Genomic DNA, 20320 nt, shown 5'->3' on the forward strand with positions numbered 1-20320 from the left:
TCTCACCGTTTGCAAGATTTGAACCTACTTCCGGTTGGAGTTTTTAATTCATATATGATCAGTGTTTTCTTTCTTCTTGCATGCTGTATGTAATAAGCAATTATGTTACGTACACAATTAATTATAATGTCAATGATATATGGTGTTAATTGGGCAAAACACTCCAAAGAATAAAGATTCGACTTAGATTAGAGAAATGGTTATCCATCGTTTTCATTATAATTTGACAATAAAACAAACACCTCAGAGATATGCAACCCCTGTGTATACAATAATGTGGTGTTGGAATGTATAATTCGTAGGATATTATGCTTTAGTTTTTTTTTTTAATTTCAACACGTTCACTATACCCATAAACATGTAATAAAGAAATAATTTCCATATATTTTTTTTAATATTCAATGAGAACTGGACAATCTACGCAACATTTGCAATCAATCAGTGAAAACGTCATCTTTCTAGAGTGTTTGGCTACAATCATATAAACGCCCACAAACGTATAGTTTAAAAGAACTCCAAAGATGGCAGCACAATTTATTTGCATTGATTTTGGAAAAGGCTTATTAAAATACAAAAGCTTTGAACAATAATGTAAAAAAGTAAACTTTATATGAAAAAAGGTCTACTTAAATAATTTATTTAAAGTACACATAGTTTAAAATATTTGTTTCTGTTGAACGTGAAATCACAAATAACCGTAAATCAAAGGTTTGAAATCAAAGTTTATATGTTGGAGATCAGTTGCGTTTGTTGCTATTGTAGCATTTTAATAGATAGATAGTAACAATGGCAATTCTGATAAATCAAATATAGTTATTAAAACAAGCAAATTCTAGCGAAAGCAGTACATAAGCTACACATGAAGCTATGGGGAAAAAATCGTACGTAGAGGAAATACATGTATACACACAAATACGAGTAAAGAATTTGTGCAACAGGCGACTTCGCAGGGTTCTAAGGCGAAATGAGGCACCGAATGAATCAACAGTTCACAGACTTATGAAAAAGTTTATTGAAACGGGTGCAAGAGTGCACATTAAAAGTCCTGGGCGTCTTTATGGTGGTCGTTCTCAGCAAAACATCAGGCAGTCGTAGCAAATTTTAGAAACAGAATTATTGCATGCCAGCACAGTAGAGGTCATATACCTGATGTCACTCATACCTGAAATTGGAATGTATTGTGAATTTTGTTAAAGATATGCCACATTGACTTGATACCTAGTCTTTCGTTGCAAACGCTGCTATCGGCTGAAGGAACTCCACTCACTTTCTCTCGCTTAGCAACAGCTGAACCCTTATTGGCTCAACGCGTGGGTGTGTGAGAGTGTGAGCTTTAGTTCGCATTTTTGCCACGGCTCAAGACATTTTGGCAGCACAATAGTGTGTTTTGAAAAAATAAAGTTCATAATTTGATGTAACAAAACCGGCGCGCTTTTTGAATAGCCCTATATCTTCACAGCAACTTAAGAAACACACAAACAAAAACAAAACAAAAAAAAAAAAAAAGAACCGTGGTCAAGGTAGATTTGTATCTCTTAACTCAAACAAATATCAGATGTTATATGTACTCACTTTCAAAAGAGTTCGCTGATCGCAGATTACAATTTCACAAGAAAGTGTATTGCCATTAAAAGTATAAATGTACAAGTAGTGCTATACCTTGCACTTACGACAAGAACTGATGGATCAGGAGAAATTGAGGAAACAAGTGAGGGAAATAACCATCTATACATTCATTTTTTTTTTTAATCACATGACTCCAAAACATCTTTTCAGATCTATAAAGATGACGAAGTTTGATACCATTAGTACGGTCCTAAGAGAACTATTACTAGTTCACCTCATAAGTGCTAGGAAACAATCACTAATTGAGTTCACCTGTGCTACAGGTCGAAGCTTTAATATCCGCAAGAAAATATATACAGAAATCAGCCTATGATTTCGCCATATAAAAAGCCATAACTTACAAACTAATCAAATCTGAATGTTAAAATTTAATCATTTGTTACTACGCAAATAACTATTGTTTTGTGAAGATTTGAGACTTTTCAAGTGTGTCCTTTTGAAGACTCATACTCAAAAACAGATAAGGTTCTCAGATATAAAACTTCTTCAGAAACTAGTATACGAAACCAGTATCTAGATATAATAATAATAATCATAATAATAATTTGATTTTTTCTTTAAATTTTTAATTTGAAGAATTTTTTTTTAAACTTCAGTTTTAGCAAATTTGTGTGGTATTTCTAGTCCAGAAAGCTTAAATGTGCAATAAATAGAGACATTTTCTAGCAATTTTTTAATCTCCAAAAATATAATGGAACTACTGTGTCTACCGTAACCCTTTGTAACGTGCAAAATAGAGATACGTACTCCCTACACAAAATGGGAGCTCATAAAATCTAAAGAAAATGAATGGCATTTTGCAGTAGTTATTTAATGTGAAATTAAGTGATTTCAAATGGATTAACCTAAGGGTATTTAGGACATCCTATGTAGTGAATAAATGGAGTAAGTACCATTTAGTAAAACTGCAACGCTTCTTTCTACGTATCGAATGAGCTAACTGCCAATATTTTCTGTTTGTTTTTAGGTGGATGGAAAGATACTATGACGTTGTGAGTCCCGAAATTCCTATACAGAAGGCCATAGTCAAATGTAAAATATGCAATAAAATTACCAGAAAATTGAATATAGAACATCACCTTAAAATTCATTCAAGACTTCTAAATGCAGTTGATAATTTTGGATCACTAATTTTACGTAGTGTACATAACAATGAAAATTGTGATTTGAATCCGGAAGCTCTGTCGTCGAAGGCTGTTGTTTTGGTAAATTGCGAAGTGTGTGGCAGGCAGCTACAAAGAAGAAATCTGCAGAACCACTTGCTACTTCATTCTAAAAGAAAATGTGAATTTGTCTGTGATACTGATAACATGAAATTTTCTTCTGAAGAGAAATATAAAAGGCACCTGGAGCGCCACATGAAAAGATTTTGTTGCAATGAATGTAACAAAAGTTTCTACAGCAAATGCAACTTGCGAGCTCATTTACTTAAACACTTTCCTCTCGAAGAATACAAGTGTAACGAGTGTAATTATGTATTTAGAAGAAAATTAACTTATCTTGAACACTTAAAAATTCATTTGGGTGTAAAAGACTGTGTGTGCAAATACTGCGGTCAGACGTTCCGTTCAAAAAAGGGTCTTGTTCCTCATGAAAGACAACATACTGGGGTGAATTCTGTTTTGTGTGAGACATGTGGGAAAAGTTTTTCTTGTCAACGAAGGCTAAATATTCATCGCCGTCGCCATACAGGTGAAGGAAAATGTGTCTGTCCCATTTGTCACAAAGTACTGTATGGGAATCATCGTCTTGCTCCACATCTTAAAATACATTCTAATGAAAAGGACTTTGTATGTGGTCAGTGTGGGAATACTTTTTTCTCTCGGGAAGGTTTGAAGCAACACATTCAAGCAATTCACAATAATACTCCGTTTGAGTGTTCTGTGTGTAAGAAGGCATTCAACAGGAAATCAACATTATATACTCACATGAAAGTACATTCTGATGTCAGGCCCTTCAAATGTACAGAGTGTGGTCAAGGTTTCAAATATAACAGTGTTCGTCGAGTGCATATGAAAACACATTCGAAAGCTTCGTAGTCTATGTTCCTATCATTTACTTTGATTTAACGTTCCTTTTTAGCACCATTCGACTTAGACATGCATCTTGGCAGTTGTGTCCATAAGGTGTCTTAAGGGCGCAGGTTGCGTCGGTAACATTTTATTTTTTATTTATTTATTTTTTTACGCGACAGGGTCATAATTTTTCATCGAATAGGACTTTAGTTTAGGCCAAAATGATGCTTTTTAGAACGCCAACTGTAAAGATCTTAGCGTGAATCATCATCATTATCAGTATTGCCAGGTCACTTGCCGTAACTAAGAAGCTTGATGCTCCACCGTCTTCAGTTAACCTCTTCGTTTTCACGTACGATTTTTCTGCTTTTGTTTCGTTCATTAATTGTAGCCTCTTTCGCTCCCTCTCTTTCCTGCCTCCGTATCCTCTAGCACGTCCTTGACGATGCAGTTTCTTCTTAGCCAATGTCTCAACCAGTTTGTTTTCCTCTTCTTAATATTTTAAATTGTTCTATTTCTTCCAACATTTCTAACATATTCTCATTCATTTTCCGCTCGACCCAGCTATATTTCTCCACACCTACATTTCCAGTCGTTTTTCATCATTTTTGCGTAATGTTCATGTTTCTGACCCCATACAAAACAATACTCCACACAAAGCATTTTAAGATTTATTTTTCTCGACCCACAAAACAGTATTTTCTGCCTCCTAAAGGTTTCTTGCACCATTTTCATCCTTGGTTTTATTTAACGTTCGCATTTCGTATCATCAGATATAATCACTTAAATATTAGCATAAATATTATTTTAAAAGTATTGATATAGCAAAGAGTAAGGGAAAGGACAACATTGTGGCGGGAGGCATAAAGAGAGATACAATGATTGTGTTTTAAAAAGAAGGCACTACAGTCCACCAGGTGAAGCTGCCTCCTATGTATTGGACATCTAAATATGTGTAGAAACGTGGACATGAGAGAGCTGGATTTTGTCTTTTTATGATGTGTGTGCAAGTACTTCAAGTGACCCGGATGCAATTCCCGATGGGAGTTAATGTGGTTGGCATCAACTTTAAGCTGTAGGTTCACTACTTATGTAGCTCCGGTGCTAAAAGGGACGCTATACTCCAAATTAACCGACTGTTTGAAGTGATGATCTTTACAGGCTCAATCTATGATGCTGTTATTGGAAACACTAGCTTGTTTATAATTTGGAGTTGAGAACTCTTGAAAAAAAATGTAATATTAAATATTCATAATGTCATTGTACAGATAAGAAATACCCTTTTGAAAAGAAAGCAACAGATTGTGTTATGCTAATACTTCTGACAAGAACGTGCGAATTTTTTACCTATTACTGATTTGTTCTACATAAACGTTCTGTCTCTCAAAGCCTTGAGGCACTTTTGAGATATTAATGAGTCGTCAAGAAAATAAAATACTACATTTTATATACAGTCCATATCTATTAAGTTTCGTATACTTTTGTTCCTATGTGTGTATGTATACTTTATTTTCTTACATTATTTGCTATCTGTCAAACAAAATTAATAAATAGAGTAAACAAAAGAGAAAGGTTAATATTTATAAAAACTAATGCACGTTGTCGAGGATCACGGTCCTCATCATCAGCCTCAATAAGTCTGATGTAAAAAAAGAAAAAAGAAGAAGAAAAGTGAAAGGATAATGACAAATTAGAAGCAACCCAAAACTTCACGTTGTGAAACATTAAAGGAAATGAACCAACTTCGATCACAATTCACTTTTGTTATTGTTTTTTCTTTTAAAATGGGGGCAGTGTAAGATGAAAAGATTCCTCCATATTGGATTAATTTCACTTTTGTACAGATTTAGTGTAGGTTCTATTTTATATATATAAGAATCTACTTTTACGTTAAGTCGCAGTTTCTGTTTTCTCCAATAAGCGCACATTACCAATACTACGTTTGTTTCCCGAAAGGTATAATGACAGTCAGAAAAAAGCATTATCAAGAGTCCGGTATGATAAAATGGTTCAGGTATTCTGGTACAAATGTTTTTTTTTTTTTCGTCTGATATACGTTCAGATATTCTGGTACAAATGTTTCTTTCCGTCTGATATAGTTCAGATATTCTGGTACAAATGTTTCTTTCCGTCTGATATAGTTCAGATATTCTGGTACAAATGTTATTTTCGGTCTAACTTATATGCAACTAGGGTTGTCAAAAACCATGATTTTCATTGAAAAAAAACACGTTTTTTTGGTTTAAAACAGTTTTTTGTGAGCGGGGGGGGGGGGCTTAAATAATTTGCTCCATGTATTTATATCACATATGGACAGAAATAAGTTTATTTCGCCTTGGTGTTATTATGCAACAACAGGGTTATGTTGGAAGGGGTCACATAAGCTTAAAGCGGAATCCAAACCGTTTCGCAGCTTACATCCGAGAAAAATTGTCCTCTATTTGAACTCGAAACCGGGACTAATTGGTTATCAGCGATACATCTGCCGACTCACTCACGAAGGACTCCTGATAAAAATACGTTGTACTGGTCTTTACATACTTGTTAATATAATTGTCAAGAGTCATTTCAGAAGGACAAAAAGATAAATAGTTGCACAAGTGAAACCATTTTACGGAATTATATATGGACAATTTCAAAGTACTGCAGAGTACAAAAGAACTAATTTAGTCCAAGTTAGTTCACTACGACTTTTATTAGTTTAAGTTAAAGAAATACACGACTTACCTTGCATATCAGTAAGAAAAGTGAATAAAGATACGAATTATTTGAATCCACTTTGACTCTGACCCCTTTATACATAAATAGAAACCAAATGTATTTCTGATTTCAATAAATGTTTCTCGTGGGGTTTGCATGACCCTCCCCCCCCAAAAAAAAAGTACGGCATTTCGATGTATTTTACCAATAGAAACGTTACTAAAACAAAAAAAAAAAAAGAATTTTTCTTTGAATGCAATTGCATAACAATATTAACAAACTATTTAAAAAATCACAAATGAAACATTCATAAAAAAAAAGTTCCTTTTGTAGTATAGTCTCTTTAAGCAATGAATGGGGAATTTAGGTCTGAATATAATACGAATAATATACCAGACTGAAACGTGATAACCCACAAATGTGTGTTCATCAAGATTTTACGAACATTTTCCGTTTTTTGGTTTAAAGCAGTTAAAAAGAAAAAAAAAAAAAAACAGCTGATTTAAACCACCTTGGTTTAAACCAGCCAAACCTGAATCTATCACATTGGCAAATGACATTGTTACTACCACTAGATTGTTGAGAATCAGTAAAATATGATTTGATGTTCGTTAGGTATTTCCCAATTGATTCTGGGAAAACTTCTAAAGTATTAATATTATCTACTAAGCATTTCTGTAGTATTTTCTATAACTTTGGAGGAATATTTTTCTTTTACTTTGTAGAAATGTGCGGAACTGGAAGAACACCAATCCACTTTTGCGTACTCAGGTTTATTGGTTGTTTAACCCTTTTAAGATCTTTGGAACAATTTGTACTATACGGGTGTTTTATGGTACTTTGTTATAACTCTCCTTTTTCGTCCGTTTTTTTTTTCCCAAGTCTGGAGGCATTGTAGAACACGTTACACATGGCTTCACGCCTTCCTGCTTCGAGACATAGGAGGTGATGACGTTATAACTTTAAAAAATATTTTTTCGTTTGTTAGGCCTATTTTCATTATTTTTTGGCGGATTTACTCTTGCACCTAGAAGATTGAAATTTTGCACAAACATTCAATCCACCGAATAGTATTTATCAGATTCTTTTTCAGATCTCTGCGTTAGCACAGGGGGGTCCAGAGGGGGAGAAGGGTTTTAAAAAAGGGATATTTTGTTATCAAAAATCCCTTTTTCGCTATTTTTACGCCTCAAATACATGATAGTGACATGTGAATGGTACCGCCTGAAAAGCAGTTCTGTTCTGAAGAGAATGGTGGGCGAACCATGATTCTAGGGTAATTAGGGATGTCTCAGGAAATTTTTACCCAAGATCCTTTCTTATACGGGAATTTGGGGTATTGTGGGTATAGTTTTTGGCAGGCTTACTTTTGCACCTAGAAGATTGAAATTTTGCACAAACATTCAGTCCACCGAGTAGTATTTATCAGATTTTTCAGATCTCTGATTTAAAACAGGGGGGGGTCCAGAGGGGCAAAAAGTTTTTAAAAAAGGGATATTTTAACCAAAAAAATCCCTTTCTTCGTTATTTTTCCGCTTCAGGTTTACGATGGAAGTGAATGGTACTGTTTGAAAGGCAGTTCTATTCTGAAGAGAATGATGGACGGACCATGATTTAATAAATATGGACGTCTTAGAAAATTTTTTACCTGAGATCAGGGTCTTTTGCGGTAATCTGGGGCATTGTGGGGATTATTGATAAATATTTTCCCGCCCTTACTATTCAAGATAGAAGCTTGAAATGTGATACACACATTTAGTGTACCGAGTAGTATTTTTCAGATCTCCACGTTCACACACGGCCGTTCCAGAGGGGCCCAAAGTGTGACAAAAAATTTCTCGGTAATTTCCCCTTTCCCCTCAATTTTTGCCTCTCCTGGTATATGGTATGGGCATGTAAGTGGTATCATTTGAAAGCCTGCTCTATTCTGAAGAGAATGAAGTATGAACCATGATTCTAGGATAAATAGTGACGATGTAATAGCTGCTTGACTGAAAGTCAAAAAAATACCCCCAAAACGTAAGAACTTAAAAGGATTAATGCAAGGCTTGCAGATCTCTTGCTGAACTTTTTTGTTATTTGATTAATAACATTTGAAAGCTATTGCCATCTGGTGTTTTTATAAGATATTGAATTGACTTACTGAGATCCTGAGAGACATCTGACATATAAATGATTCTCCAAAGATTTTTTTCTAGATATTCATCTTCTGAGCCTATTAATATGGTGACATAAAGTGAATGTTAGCACCGGCCGAAGGTTTGCGATATGCTGAAGTAACAATTTTATTTGTGCCTCTTTGGGTAATTAAGCGTACTATTATCTTCATGTTCCATGCTGAACTTAATTCTGAATGTATTTGGTTGGATTCGTTAAGCAGGTTGCCCCTATACAAAATTAGCCTTTTCAAATATTTAAAACTCAAAGCGTTTACGATCTCCAAGCCTCTTGTGAGGCATCTGTCAAGGAATTAAAGAATCTGAATTAGCACCTCTTTTCTCTCTCTCTTAAAAAGAAAAGAAAAAGAGAGAAAGAAAACTATACGAAAACTTTGTATCGGTATTTTTGGCGTTTTTTTTTTTTTTTTTTTAACATTGTTTACATTTTCCTTCTCATTAGGAAGTCAAAACAAACAAAAAATCCCTCGCTAATTTCACTTCGGGTGAACCGTTTCTCTCTAAACTTTAAACAAGTATATTAAAGAAAAAAGTTGAAAATTTGTATGATGCAAAGTCTAGGGGGAGACATTGTTTAACATTCTCTGCAATACGACTACATTAAGTGTTGAAACCGAAAATAAAATGGCAATTTTTAAAATAACGAAAACTTACAATACCTTATTTCTTAATCAGTGTTACGAATGAAGGACGCTACAATATTACAAACATCAAAATTTCGGAGGTCTCCAAAACAGTAATATGCTAACGCAAGTGAAACAATCGTAAATAACTAACTCGATGACCTGTGTAATTCGGAGGTTCAATGCTCTCCATTGACTTCTGTTCTGAGTCAACTGGATCTAGTTTCTACTTTGTATTCCTATTTCTGCAAGATTCATCTTAATATTGTCCTCCCATCTGTGCCTAGGTTTTCATAATGGTCATTTTCCCATTAGATTTCCAGCTATAACTTTGAAAGCAATCCTACTTTCTTCCATTCTGACTTCATGACCTCTCCACCTGCTCTTAGACTTAATGGCCCTAACAATGTTAGGTAAACGGATTAAATTATGTGGTTTCTCGTTATGAAGTTTTCACCATTTTCCATTCTCGTCCATTTTGGGTCTTAATATACATTTTAGGATTTTTTTTTTCAAATCTTTTTAGAATGCGTTCCCTTAAAGTAAGCGATCCTGTTTCGCAATCGTACAACACAACAAGCATAATTATTGTTTTATGGATTTTAAGCTTCAAATTGTTCATCAGGATTCGCAAAGACAAAAGATTTTGGGCTGACTAATAACATGAAGTCCCTACTTTCAGTCAACATTTAATTTCTTCGTGGATATGGTTTTGGTATTTTAATGGTGATATGTTGATCCGAGATATTTGCATCATACAAAATTCACTGTCCTCTGTCTGTTAGTCCAAAAATTACAAGAGTATTTCAAGATAAATAATCCACTCTGTATACTAAACAAGTCAAATAAATATCGTTTAGTAAAAGTGCGTCGTTTTTGTCTACGTATCGAATGAGCTAACTGCCAGTATTTTCTGTTTGTTTTTAGGTGGATGGAAAGATACTATGACGTTGTCTATCCCGAAATTCCTGTAGAGAAGACTATGGTCAAATGTAAAATATGCAATGAAATTACCAGAAAACCTAAGATAGGACATCATCTTCAGATTCATTTAAGACTTCAAAATGGAACTGATGATATTGGATCTTTAATCGTACCTCGTGTATATAACAATGAAATTTGTGATTTGAATCCGGAAGCTTTGTCGTCGTCAAAGGCTATTGTTTTGGCAAATTGCGAAGTGTGTGGCAGGCAGCTACAAAGAAGAAATCTGCAGAACCACTTGCTACTTCATTCTAAAAGAAAATGTGAATTTGTTTGTGATACTGATAACATGAAATTTTCTTCTGAAGAGAAATATAAGAGGCATCTGGAGCGTCACATGAAAAGATTTTGTTGCAATGAATGCAATAAGAGTTTTTACAACAAATTCAACTTGCGGGCTCATCTACTTAAACACTTTCCTCTCGAAGAATACAAGTGTAACGAGTGTAATTATGTATTTCGAAGAAAATTACCGTATCTTGAACATTTAAAAATTCATTTGGGGATAAAAGACTTTGTGTGCAAGTATTGCGGTCAGGCGTTCCGCTCAAAAAAGGGTCTTGTTCCTCATGAAAGACAACACACTGGGGTGAATTCTGTTTTGTGTGAGACATGTGGGAAAAGCTTTTCATGTCAATATAGGCTAAATATGCATCGTCGTCGCCATACAGGTGAAGGAAAATGTGTCTGTCCCATCTGCCAAAAAGTATTGTATGGGAATCATCGTCTTGCTCCACATCTTAAAATACATTCTAATGAAAAGGATTTTGTATGTGGTCAGTGTGGGAATAGTTTTTTCTCTCGAGAAGGTTTGAAGCAACACATCCAAGCAATTCACATTAATACTCCGTTTGAATGTTCCGTGTGTAAAAAGGCATTTAACAGGAAATCAACATTATATACTCACATGAAAGTACATTCTGATGTCAGGCCCTTCAAATGTACAGAGTGTGGTCAAGGTTTCAAATATAACAGTGTTTGTCAAATTCATATGAAAAAACATTCGAAAGCTTTGTAGCCTACGTCCCTACCAATTACTTTGATTTAACTCTTGTTTTCAATACCAAGCTATGCATATGTGACTTACATATGCAACTTAACAGGGGTGCGTCCGTAAGATTTTTGGGGGGAATACAGTTTTTCATTGAGAATGACATAATCTAAGTTGAATTGTATCATGTTCTTGCTATTAAGACGCTTGCTATTAAGAACAATTTGAGCTCCCACCGGAAATTCCCGGGTCAAAGCCATGATCGCGAACAATTTAAGCATGATCTTTTTTTTAATGGTGTGTATCATTCAGCTTCCGAAAGTACTTCAAGCGATTTAGTGGAAACTCATGTTTAACTGAGGTCTATCTCATATAGCCTCGATGCTGAACTAGACACTAAATTCGAAATTAACCAACCAACGAATCAGCTACTTCAAGTGACAATCTTTATAATCCTAAATCTGTCATGCTGTTATTTGAAGCATAAGCTTGTTTGTAGGTTGGGGTTGAGAGCTCTTGAAAAATTGTAGTATTTAATATCCTAACTATATATAAAACTACATGAACTGACATGAATGAAAGGGATACTTCCGGTTGACGTGGAAAGTTGAAATTTGGCATGATTGTAGCTTTCTGGGACTAACTCACAGGAAAATTGCCAAAAGTGAATATTTTTAATTTTTAGGGGGTCTAAAGGGGGAAAGGAGAATTTCTCCATGTTATTTAAATGTGCCTTTTTTGGCCCTATAATCTCATGTTTTCTGTACTTGGAATAAAAACTTGAAAGTCGCTATGCTTGTACGTTTTCGTTGGTGTTACCAAAGTAAATCACTAAAAATAAAAGTTTCCCACTTTAGACTGGTTTTACGGGGAACTGAAAAATCTCTATATATTATTCATATAAGACACATTTTACACTACAAAATTATTGGCCACTTTCTGTAGGGCTAAAATGATGAAATTTGACATGATTGTAGCTTTTCGGGACTAACCGACAGAAAAATTGCCAAAAGTGAATATTTTTAATTTTTAGGGGGTCTAAAGGGGCGATGAAGAAATTCCCTATGTTATTTAACTGGGCCTATAATCTCCTAATGGCCTTTTTAGATACTTGGAATTAAAATACAAACGTGAAATTCGGTATGCTTGTATGTTTTCGTTATCGTTACGTAAGTAAATAGCCAAAAAAAGTTTGCAAGTGCAGAGTGTTTTTATGGGGAACTGAAAAATCTTTCCCATGTTATTTATATGGGACATCTACACCACAAAATGTTTAGGCACTTCCGGCAAGATTAGAATGATGAAATTTGACATGATTGTAGCCTTCCGGGACTAACCCACAGGAAAATTGCCAAAAGTGAATATTTTTAGTTTTTAAGGGTCTAAAGAGTTGATAAAGAAATTCCCATGTTATTTAAATGGGCGTTTTCTTGGGATACAAAATCTTATATTTTAGGTAGTTGAAATACAAAAAGAAACTTGAAATTTGATAGAATTGTGGATTTAAGAGATGCGAGGCCGAGTAAACGTGGTGGTCAGGGGGCGAAGCCCCCAGCTGGGCCAAATACAGGAAATGTAATTAAAGAGCAAATGCACCAAATTCACTCTTGATGCAAAGGTGATGCGTAAGGGGTGCGAGGCTGTAGGTCAAGGGAACGCGGTGATCTGGGGGCCGAGCCCCCAGCTAGGCAAAGACTAGTTCATAATAATATTGTGCAGATAAAAAGATCACCTTGGAAAAGAAAACTACAGTACTTCGTTACGCGAATACTTCACATAAAACATCATGTAATTTTTGTTAATGTTCCTGGTTTATCCTACACAAACATTCGGTCTCTTAAGGAACTTTCTGTAACATTGGACAATCGTCAAGAAAAGAAAAGGCTACATTTTATGTACAGTCGGTATCTATTAAGTTTCGTATATTTCTGTCCATGTATGTGCTATATATATATATATATATATATATATATATATATATATATAAGTTTCTTTGATTATTTGCTATTTGTGAAACAAATAAATTTAATAAGTAAGAATTTATATTGTGAAGTTAAAAAAAAAATGTGCATACTTGTGTCATGGATCAGTCAATATCTTCAAACTCATACCATTTAGATCGCTGGGAGACTCCAGCGAAGCAATGCCGGGTACTTCTTTCCTGTACTGTATGGGAAACTGAAATGAAATCTTGAAGTTTTACGTCCAACGGCTATGCCTTGTTGGGTAAAGGAGACGGTGATGATCAGAAATGAATGAAATGAAGAAAGTGGGAGGAAACGGCATAAAACATCAGTGAGTGAGTGGGAGGAATCCACTTGGTGTGAGTTGGGATCGAACCAGGGACCCCATGCACCAAAGGTGAATGCTCTGCCACTGAGACACTGCGGCCGCGTAGAAAGATTAGAGTAGACATCAAGTATATTTTTGGGACACCTACTTGATTACAGAAAATTGCTTCTCTCTATCTATTATGGTTTTTATTCTAAAAATCAACGTCAAAACCAGAAGTGACTGATTCTGCTACTTCCAGTTTGAATAGAGGTTTAAGAGAGAAGATGGTAGCCGTTCTTTAAACACTAAATCGATTTTTTTTTAAAAAAAAGCTATGTCATCGTTTTTGATCTACGTAAATCAATATTGAAACCAGAAGTTTTAGTGAATTTGTACCACTTCCGGTTTTAGTAGATGGAGGTGTAATGTATTCTTGGGACGCTTAACTAACTGCAAGAAATCACATCTCTCAATCTATTACCGTTTTTGGTCTATAGCGATCAGCGTTAAAACCGAAAATTCTTAATTTCTGCCATCAGTTCCAGTTTCAATGTTGTCTCGAAAAAGTTAACTTTTGACTCCTCTACATTTTCACCAAATTTGATGATAATTGGTCAACAGATTTTTTTTTTTTTTTTTTTCAATCTTGGGGTGGACGGGTGGTCGGCATAAATATATAAAAGACATTTTCTTAACAAAATTTCTTAAAAATAGATCAAAATACAATTTCAATTCAAGATTAAAACCTCCAATAAACATAAAAATTACTCCATGAATCACAACTCTTGTGCTGCAGTCTACAAGGTTATACGGTATACAAGTGGGATAATCTATATAAATAAAAATGAAAGTGACTATGTTTGTGATAACTGTTGAACCACCCGACCGATCTCGATCAAATTTTCAACATACATGACGTTCACGTCTGGGAGTGTTTCTATCTATTCACTTTGACGGTAGAACTTAGGGTAGACGGAAGAGGGGGAATATAACAAATAAAACTCAATAACTTTAGAACCACCTGACCAAGCTCAATCAAATTTTCAACATTGATGAGGTTCGGTCCTGGAATGGGTTTCATCATTTTATTTTGAAGGTGCAGCTTGGGAGAGGAAGAGGAGGGATATATAAAAATGATCGAAAATGACCAATATTAGTGCCAAATCCATAGTTTTCGGGGTCACTGAGATTAACAGTGACACTTCTGATGCCGCTTAATCCCAAATTCAGCCCCGCAACTTGAGACGGGGAGGGAAAGATATATAAAAATGATTCAAAACGAGCGATATAAGAGTAATAGTAAAAAGTGACTGACTGACGGAATATATTACTATTTTCTTTAAGCCCAACAAAGCGGGTAACTAGTACTTCTATAACCACGACAAAGCTAATCTCCACATTAGGATTGAGGAACGTATCAAAGACTTTAAGAATGACAGTGCTGTTATGTGAGACTTAGCAAAACACTTACCACCCACTTAATGTAAATGAGGTCTAAGTCTTATACCAATTTCATCATTATTATTAGAGAGAAATGAATTTGAATTTCTTTTCATTAGATCAAAAAGTCCAATGTGTCACAAAGATAAAGGAAATTTAGACAAAAATGGGACTTCTTGATATCTAACGTTATTAGCATATACTGTACATAATAATATATAGTATGAATAGATATTTGTGCTCGTCAGCTTATAAAAAAAAAGAAGAAAAACGCCTGATTAGTTCGTATAGTTACACCAAATTTTCATCTCAGTTGGTTATGAAAGGCTGAAGAAAAACAGAAGGTAGTTAGCAATCTACATAACGTGCATATTTAAACTACTTCAACATAATAATAATGTTACTTTAGAATTGTACAGTATCAGCTTATAACCAGGAATTTATTTATTTTCTTTGTACATATATAAAATGTGTTACACCTGTATAAAATGTGTTTATTGTTAGTGCTTTTGATAATAAAGAATCAATTGTATAACACAATTAGTGTTCTGTATGTATAGAAAACTATTGGAATTAACTCTTTGTCAATAAGAAGGTTATTTTGAATAGTAACAGTGAGTATAAGATAAAAATACAAAGTGACTGCTATTTTTTATTTTTACAAACGTTTATTGTACTTCAATAAGTGTGAAACCTGATTATTTCATTAGGCTATCGATCAATAGATTATCTTCAGAACTTAATCCATACACTTGAAGGAAGGACATCCGCTCAGCTTTCAAAATTATTGGTATCTGATAAGATATAATTATGTTTGTAGCATTTGAAATAAGAAATTGAACTATTCTATCAGGCCTTGTTTCCATTTTGTACTAATACACAATAACACACTGAGCAGTCTGATGAAGACACAGTTATTGTGTTGAAACTGTTACGTGATACTATTTTTTTAACATATTATCACAGAGCCTTGCTCAGTGTGTTATTGTGTATAAGAAATTGAAATACATAGTTAATCTTTTTTTTTAAGTCACTTATTCTTAATTCCCGGCATATAGATGCTTTTTTTTGTTGCTAAATTCAATGTTTATGTTTTCCTTTTATACCTGTAATAATAGCCTAACTCCTAACTTTGTTTTTTTGTTTGTTTTTAGGTTTTTAAGAAGATATTATGAGGTTGTGAATTCAGAAAATGATATGCAGAAGCCTCTGGTGAAATGTAAACTATGCAACAAAGTTACAAGAAAAGTGAATATAAAACGACATCTTAAGATTCATACGAAACGAGGTAAACCCGAAAAAACAAGTGAGGATAATAGTGCATCAGTGTTATTACACGATGTGTTTATAGGTGAAGTGCCCCATAAGGATTTGTCTTTGGAACCTTTCACTTCGATCAATTGTAAGATATGTGGAAAGGAATTACAGAAAAGAAATCTGAAGAAGCATCTACAACTTCATTTAGAAAAGGTTGTCAAATGTCAGACTTTTATCTGCGAGACAGATGGCGCCAAGTTTTATTCTGAGGAGAAATACAATGAACATCTTCAACGCCATACGGATAAGTTCTATTGCAACGAGTGCAACCAAAGCTTTAATACCAAAGGCAACTTGAGGAACCATTTGGTCCGTCATTTTCCTCTCAAAGAATTCGTTTGTAATGAGTGTGGGTGTGTATTTCGAAGGAAGCAAAGCTATATGCTTCATTTAAAAGTTCACTTTGATATATGGGATTTTCCGTGCCAGTACTGTGGTCGCGCGTTTCGCAGAAGACAAGAACTAATCGTGCATGAGAGGTTACATACTGGTGTGAGGCCGTATATGTGTGAAATTTGTGGCAAAAGTTATCCAAGTCAATATAGCTTAAGCACCCATTTTCGTAGTCATTCCACTGAAGGAAAATTTAGCTGCACTCTTTGTGAAAAGTCATTCGATAGAAACAGTCTTCTTAGCCAGCACCTAAAAATGCATTTGGACCAAAGGGATTTTGTGTGTGAACAGTGTGGCAAAGGTTTCTTTTCGCGGAGAAGTTTAAGGAAACATTCGTTAGCAGTGCACATCAATGTTGGTGCCTTTGTGTGTGCTGTGTGCAGTAAGGCGTTTAATACCAAATCAACATTGGATACTCACATGAAAGTGCATTCTGATGAGAGACCGTTCGTGTGTACAGAGTGCGGGAAAAGCTTCAAATACAAAAAGAATTACCGAGATCATTTAAAAATACATGTGCCACCGCCGTTTCTCTGAGCTCTGTTATTTGGAAATACTTTACAAGTGGTTTTAGTATTAGACTATAGGTGGCGTTAAGCTACCTATCCGTTTCAAGATAGGTCCAGGTTTTGTGAATGTAGGGTGGTGGTGTATTTAATAGCAAAAGGATGGTTTCCGAAGTTAATAGAAGTAATCATGTACTAAGAGTACTTAACATATCCGTGAAACAACGTTAGTATTTTTAGAGATCTATTGCTAGATAAAGTTAGATATAAATGACTGTCTCGGGGCCTATTTCTCAAAACTGGTAGACCTGTAAACTTCTACATGATATTCTGTTGTATCATAGCATAGGGATATGCCAATCCTACAAGTTCACCAATAGAATAAAGAGAAATATTTTTTGCCGGATTATTAAGCAGCCAGTCATTGCACACCCGATTGTAGTGGGACTTCAGAGGTCCATAAACCGATTGGTCCAACCGATACGTTTGTGACTGCAAAGCGGGGGAAATGTAAGCATAACCGCACCATTTCGATAAGCCTTCTCTATCATAGTGATATGTACGTGGTTGTCGAGGAGCAATCAGATCGGATTTTCTTTTAAACATTTTGAAATTCGGATAATGTGTTCTAAGGAAACAGCAAATACCTCAGCAGTCGTCCATCCACTACGACTTGCTAATGCCAAGCCACCAGGGGTGTTCCCTTCAGGAAGAAATATAGTCCAGTCTAGCTGGCATAATTTTAGGTCAAACCCGGACATAATTGTTGAATTCCTGAAACTTCGCCCACAGAGTCCTTGATGTGAATGTAATAACATATTAAAAGTCCCCGCCCCTCCCATGCCTGCGTCATCCAGTATGGCCGCCAAGGAGTATGTTAGGTACATAGGGTTTGAAATAAAGACACCCTGCTCTTAAACTACATAACATATTAACATCCGGTAAACACCATATTAAACAGCATACATGTAGCTATTATAAACTACATTTTCATATTCATATGATAATTATTTTCTATGTAAAAAAAACTTTAAAGCTAAAATTACCTGATTCAATTTAAACTTTTGCCATTCAACACAGTTTGTGCTTTCATACAGACACAACTAAAGTGATTTATGACTTTTCTTTAATATTGTTGAGTAGAGCACTTAGTTTGCAAAGATTATAATTTTGTTTCATGCTGATAGGCCCATTAGTAGCTGAATTAGAACGTTTTTCATAACATGTTACAAATAAGCAATTCACATTCAAAAAACGTTAGCGGTCGTCGGCATGCCCAGTCTAGCTAACAGTTTACTTTGCACATAACTGTTGAAGTCAAGAAATCTTGCACACCAAGGCTTTACTATAAATTTAATAACGTAATAAAAAGTCCTCATCTCTGCGATGATCACTATGCTATTAACAATAACAAATACTGTCTGTGATTTCTGAACACTCAGCTTAAATCGTTTAACGTTTGGTTCTTTCTGAGAACGCACATTTGTTTCATCATTAAGCTCATCATCTGAATTGTCTGTATCAGAATCAGTAATATATGAATTTCCACATTGCAGGCTATGGCAGTAGGTACAAATACTTGTGCATCGAAGACCAACATTCCTACATTTGCAGCGCCTACATTCAGCAGTTTTGCATGCACATGAAATTAATTTCAGGAGGAAGTCTGGTGCTGGAGGTTGAAGACACGGAATAGGAAGAAGCTGTCCATTCAAAGTCTTCCATCCCCATTCATTTAAATTCAGATTGTATCCTAACCAGGACTGCACCTGGTGATACACACGCATGAAGTGTAATCTACTTGCATCTGATGTTGGAGGAAGTGTGGAAAGGTTAAATTGTGATGTCAAACGTTGATTTGCTACACATTTCACGTACATCAAATAACGAAGAGAGTTGAATGTTCCGTCAGAAGAACCACCATATAGATGCAATAGAAATTTCTCCCCTGCAACTGCTACTTCCTCTTGTGTTTTATCTGGCTGTGTGAATACTGAAACAAGTTGGCAAAGAGATTCACTTCTCTCTAACAACAAAAGGAAGGACTTTTTTCCTTTTCCGAATGGTGCTGATGTGGTGTCACAGCCTGAAGCAGCATGCAGGAATAAGAGACTGTTCTGCACATCACACAATTGATTCTGAATTTTGTTCATGTTGTATACTTTCTCAGACCGCACAGTACTGCCTGGTTTACAAACATTATATTTGAGTTTGCTGGTGCCTTGGAAAGTAACAACATTAACAGGTCTGTATATTCTCCAACTACTCCTACACAGTCATTTGTTGTAGACAGACCTATAGCAGTGTCAATAATTAGACGATCAGCATCTGAATCTGCTTGTTTCACATGAATGCCACTTGATACTAGGATATCTGTGAGACCGGAAATGAATCTTGGTTTATTGTGTTCATTGGCAAGGAACTCGGATTGGTTTGTGGTTTATGATATCAACACGATATCAGCAGACTTCTTACCCAGCTGTCGTCGTCTTCGCTCTTCCCCTTTTGTTGTCAGGCTGTCTAAATAACCATCAAAAATTACTATTATATTGTCTCCATATTTATTTTGCAAATACTGAACATAAAGATTGTACAAATCAATGTAACAACATCCTGATGGCCAGACAACTTTATGAAGTAAATAACCACCATCACAGACATAAGCAGAGCAAGGCACTGAAGTCTCACAAGGCACCTTGTTTTCAAGGACTGGTATGATGCTAGCCTTCTTGGCTTTCCTCATGCAGCCATTAACAAACAGAGATGAAGGAGTTTGTGAAAGCTCATGTGAAAAACATTGACGTAATTCCTCTTCACTCCTTACAACACACAACATTCAGTGGAAGAGCTGCAAGTGATTAATTGGAGATTCTTCTCCTCGGATTGACAACCTGGTTTTTAACTGATGATAATGGTCTCACTTTATCTCGTCTTTGCAGCTGGACGGTAAAAATATTTTTCCCTGTCATAGCTAACATAGCCTTTGTACCACATTCAATAGCAGAATCACAGTTAATTTCAACCCCTCCTACAACTCCAGTAGAAATATATAAAAGTGTATTTCCTGTGGTCTGAAAAGGATAATGTTCCAATAGCCAATTCTGAAACATGTTAAGAGCCTTTTCGTCATGTCCTATGCGAGAATCTCTTAATTCTACATGTTGATCTGATGTGATGTTGAGCACACTACTGAAATCTTCAAGGGCAGCAGAAACTTGAGAACACGTTGGCGCTGACAAAGTCCATTTTGCAAGTGCGCTATCTTTAAAACCAC

At 35.2% G+C, this 20320-nt stretch overlaps 1 protein-coding gene across 5 annotated transcripts in view; it reads left to right on the plus strand.

Annotated features, from left to right (window-relative positions):
- The window catches only part of LOC145691021 (uncharacterized), a 123192-nt gene that overhangs the window by 58962 nt on the left and 43910 nt on the right, over window positions 1-20320 (plus strand). Inside the window, exons 4-5 of one of the 5 annotated variants that reach the window (XM_081766562.1) lie at window positions 10069-10796; window positions 15985-16118. The exons of 1 other annotated variant lie outside the window; for it this stretch is intronic. In XM_081766562.1, the coding sequence (XP_081622688.1) occupies window positions 10069-10796; window positions 15985-15992 (736 nt within the window). In that variant the 3' untranslated portion in view covers window positions 15993-16118. Of the gene's footprint in view, window positions 1-2593; window positions 4288-10068; window positions 10797-15984; window positions 17927-20320 lie in introns of those variants that run through there. 3 more of the 5 variants (XM_081766560.1, XM_081766559.1, XM_081766558.1) reach the window with 3 other exon arrangements.

Source organism: Thermobia domestica, chromosome 7, assembly GCF_964235325.1.
Source record: "Thermobia domestica chromosome 7, izTheDome1.hap1.1, whole genome shotgun sequence".
Lineage (NCBI taxonomy): Eukaryota > Metazoa > Arthropoda > Insecta > Zygentoma > Lepismatidae > Thermobia > Thermobia domestica.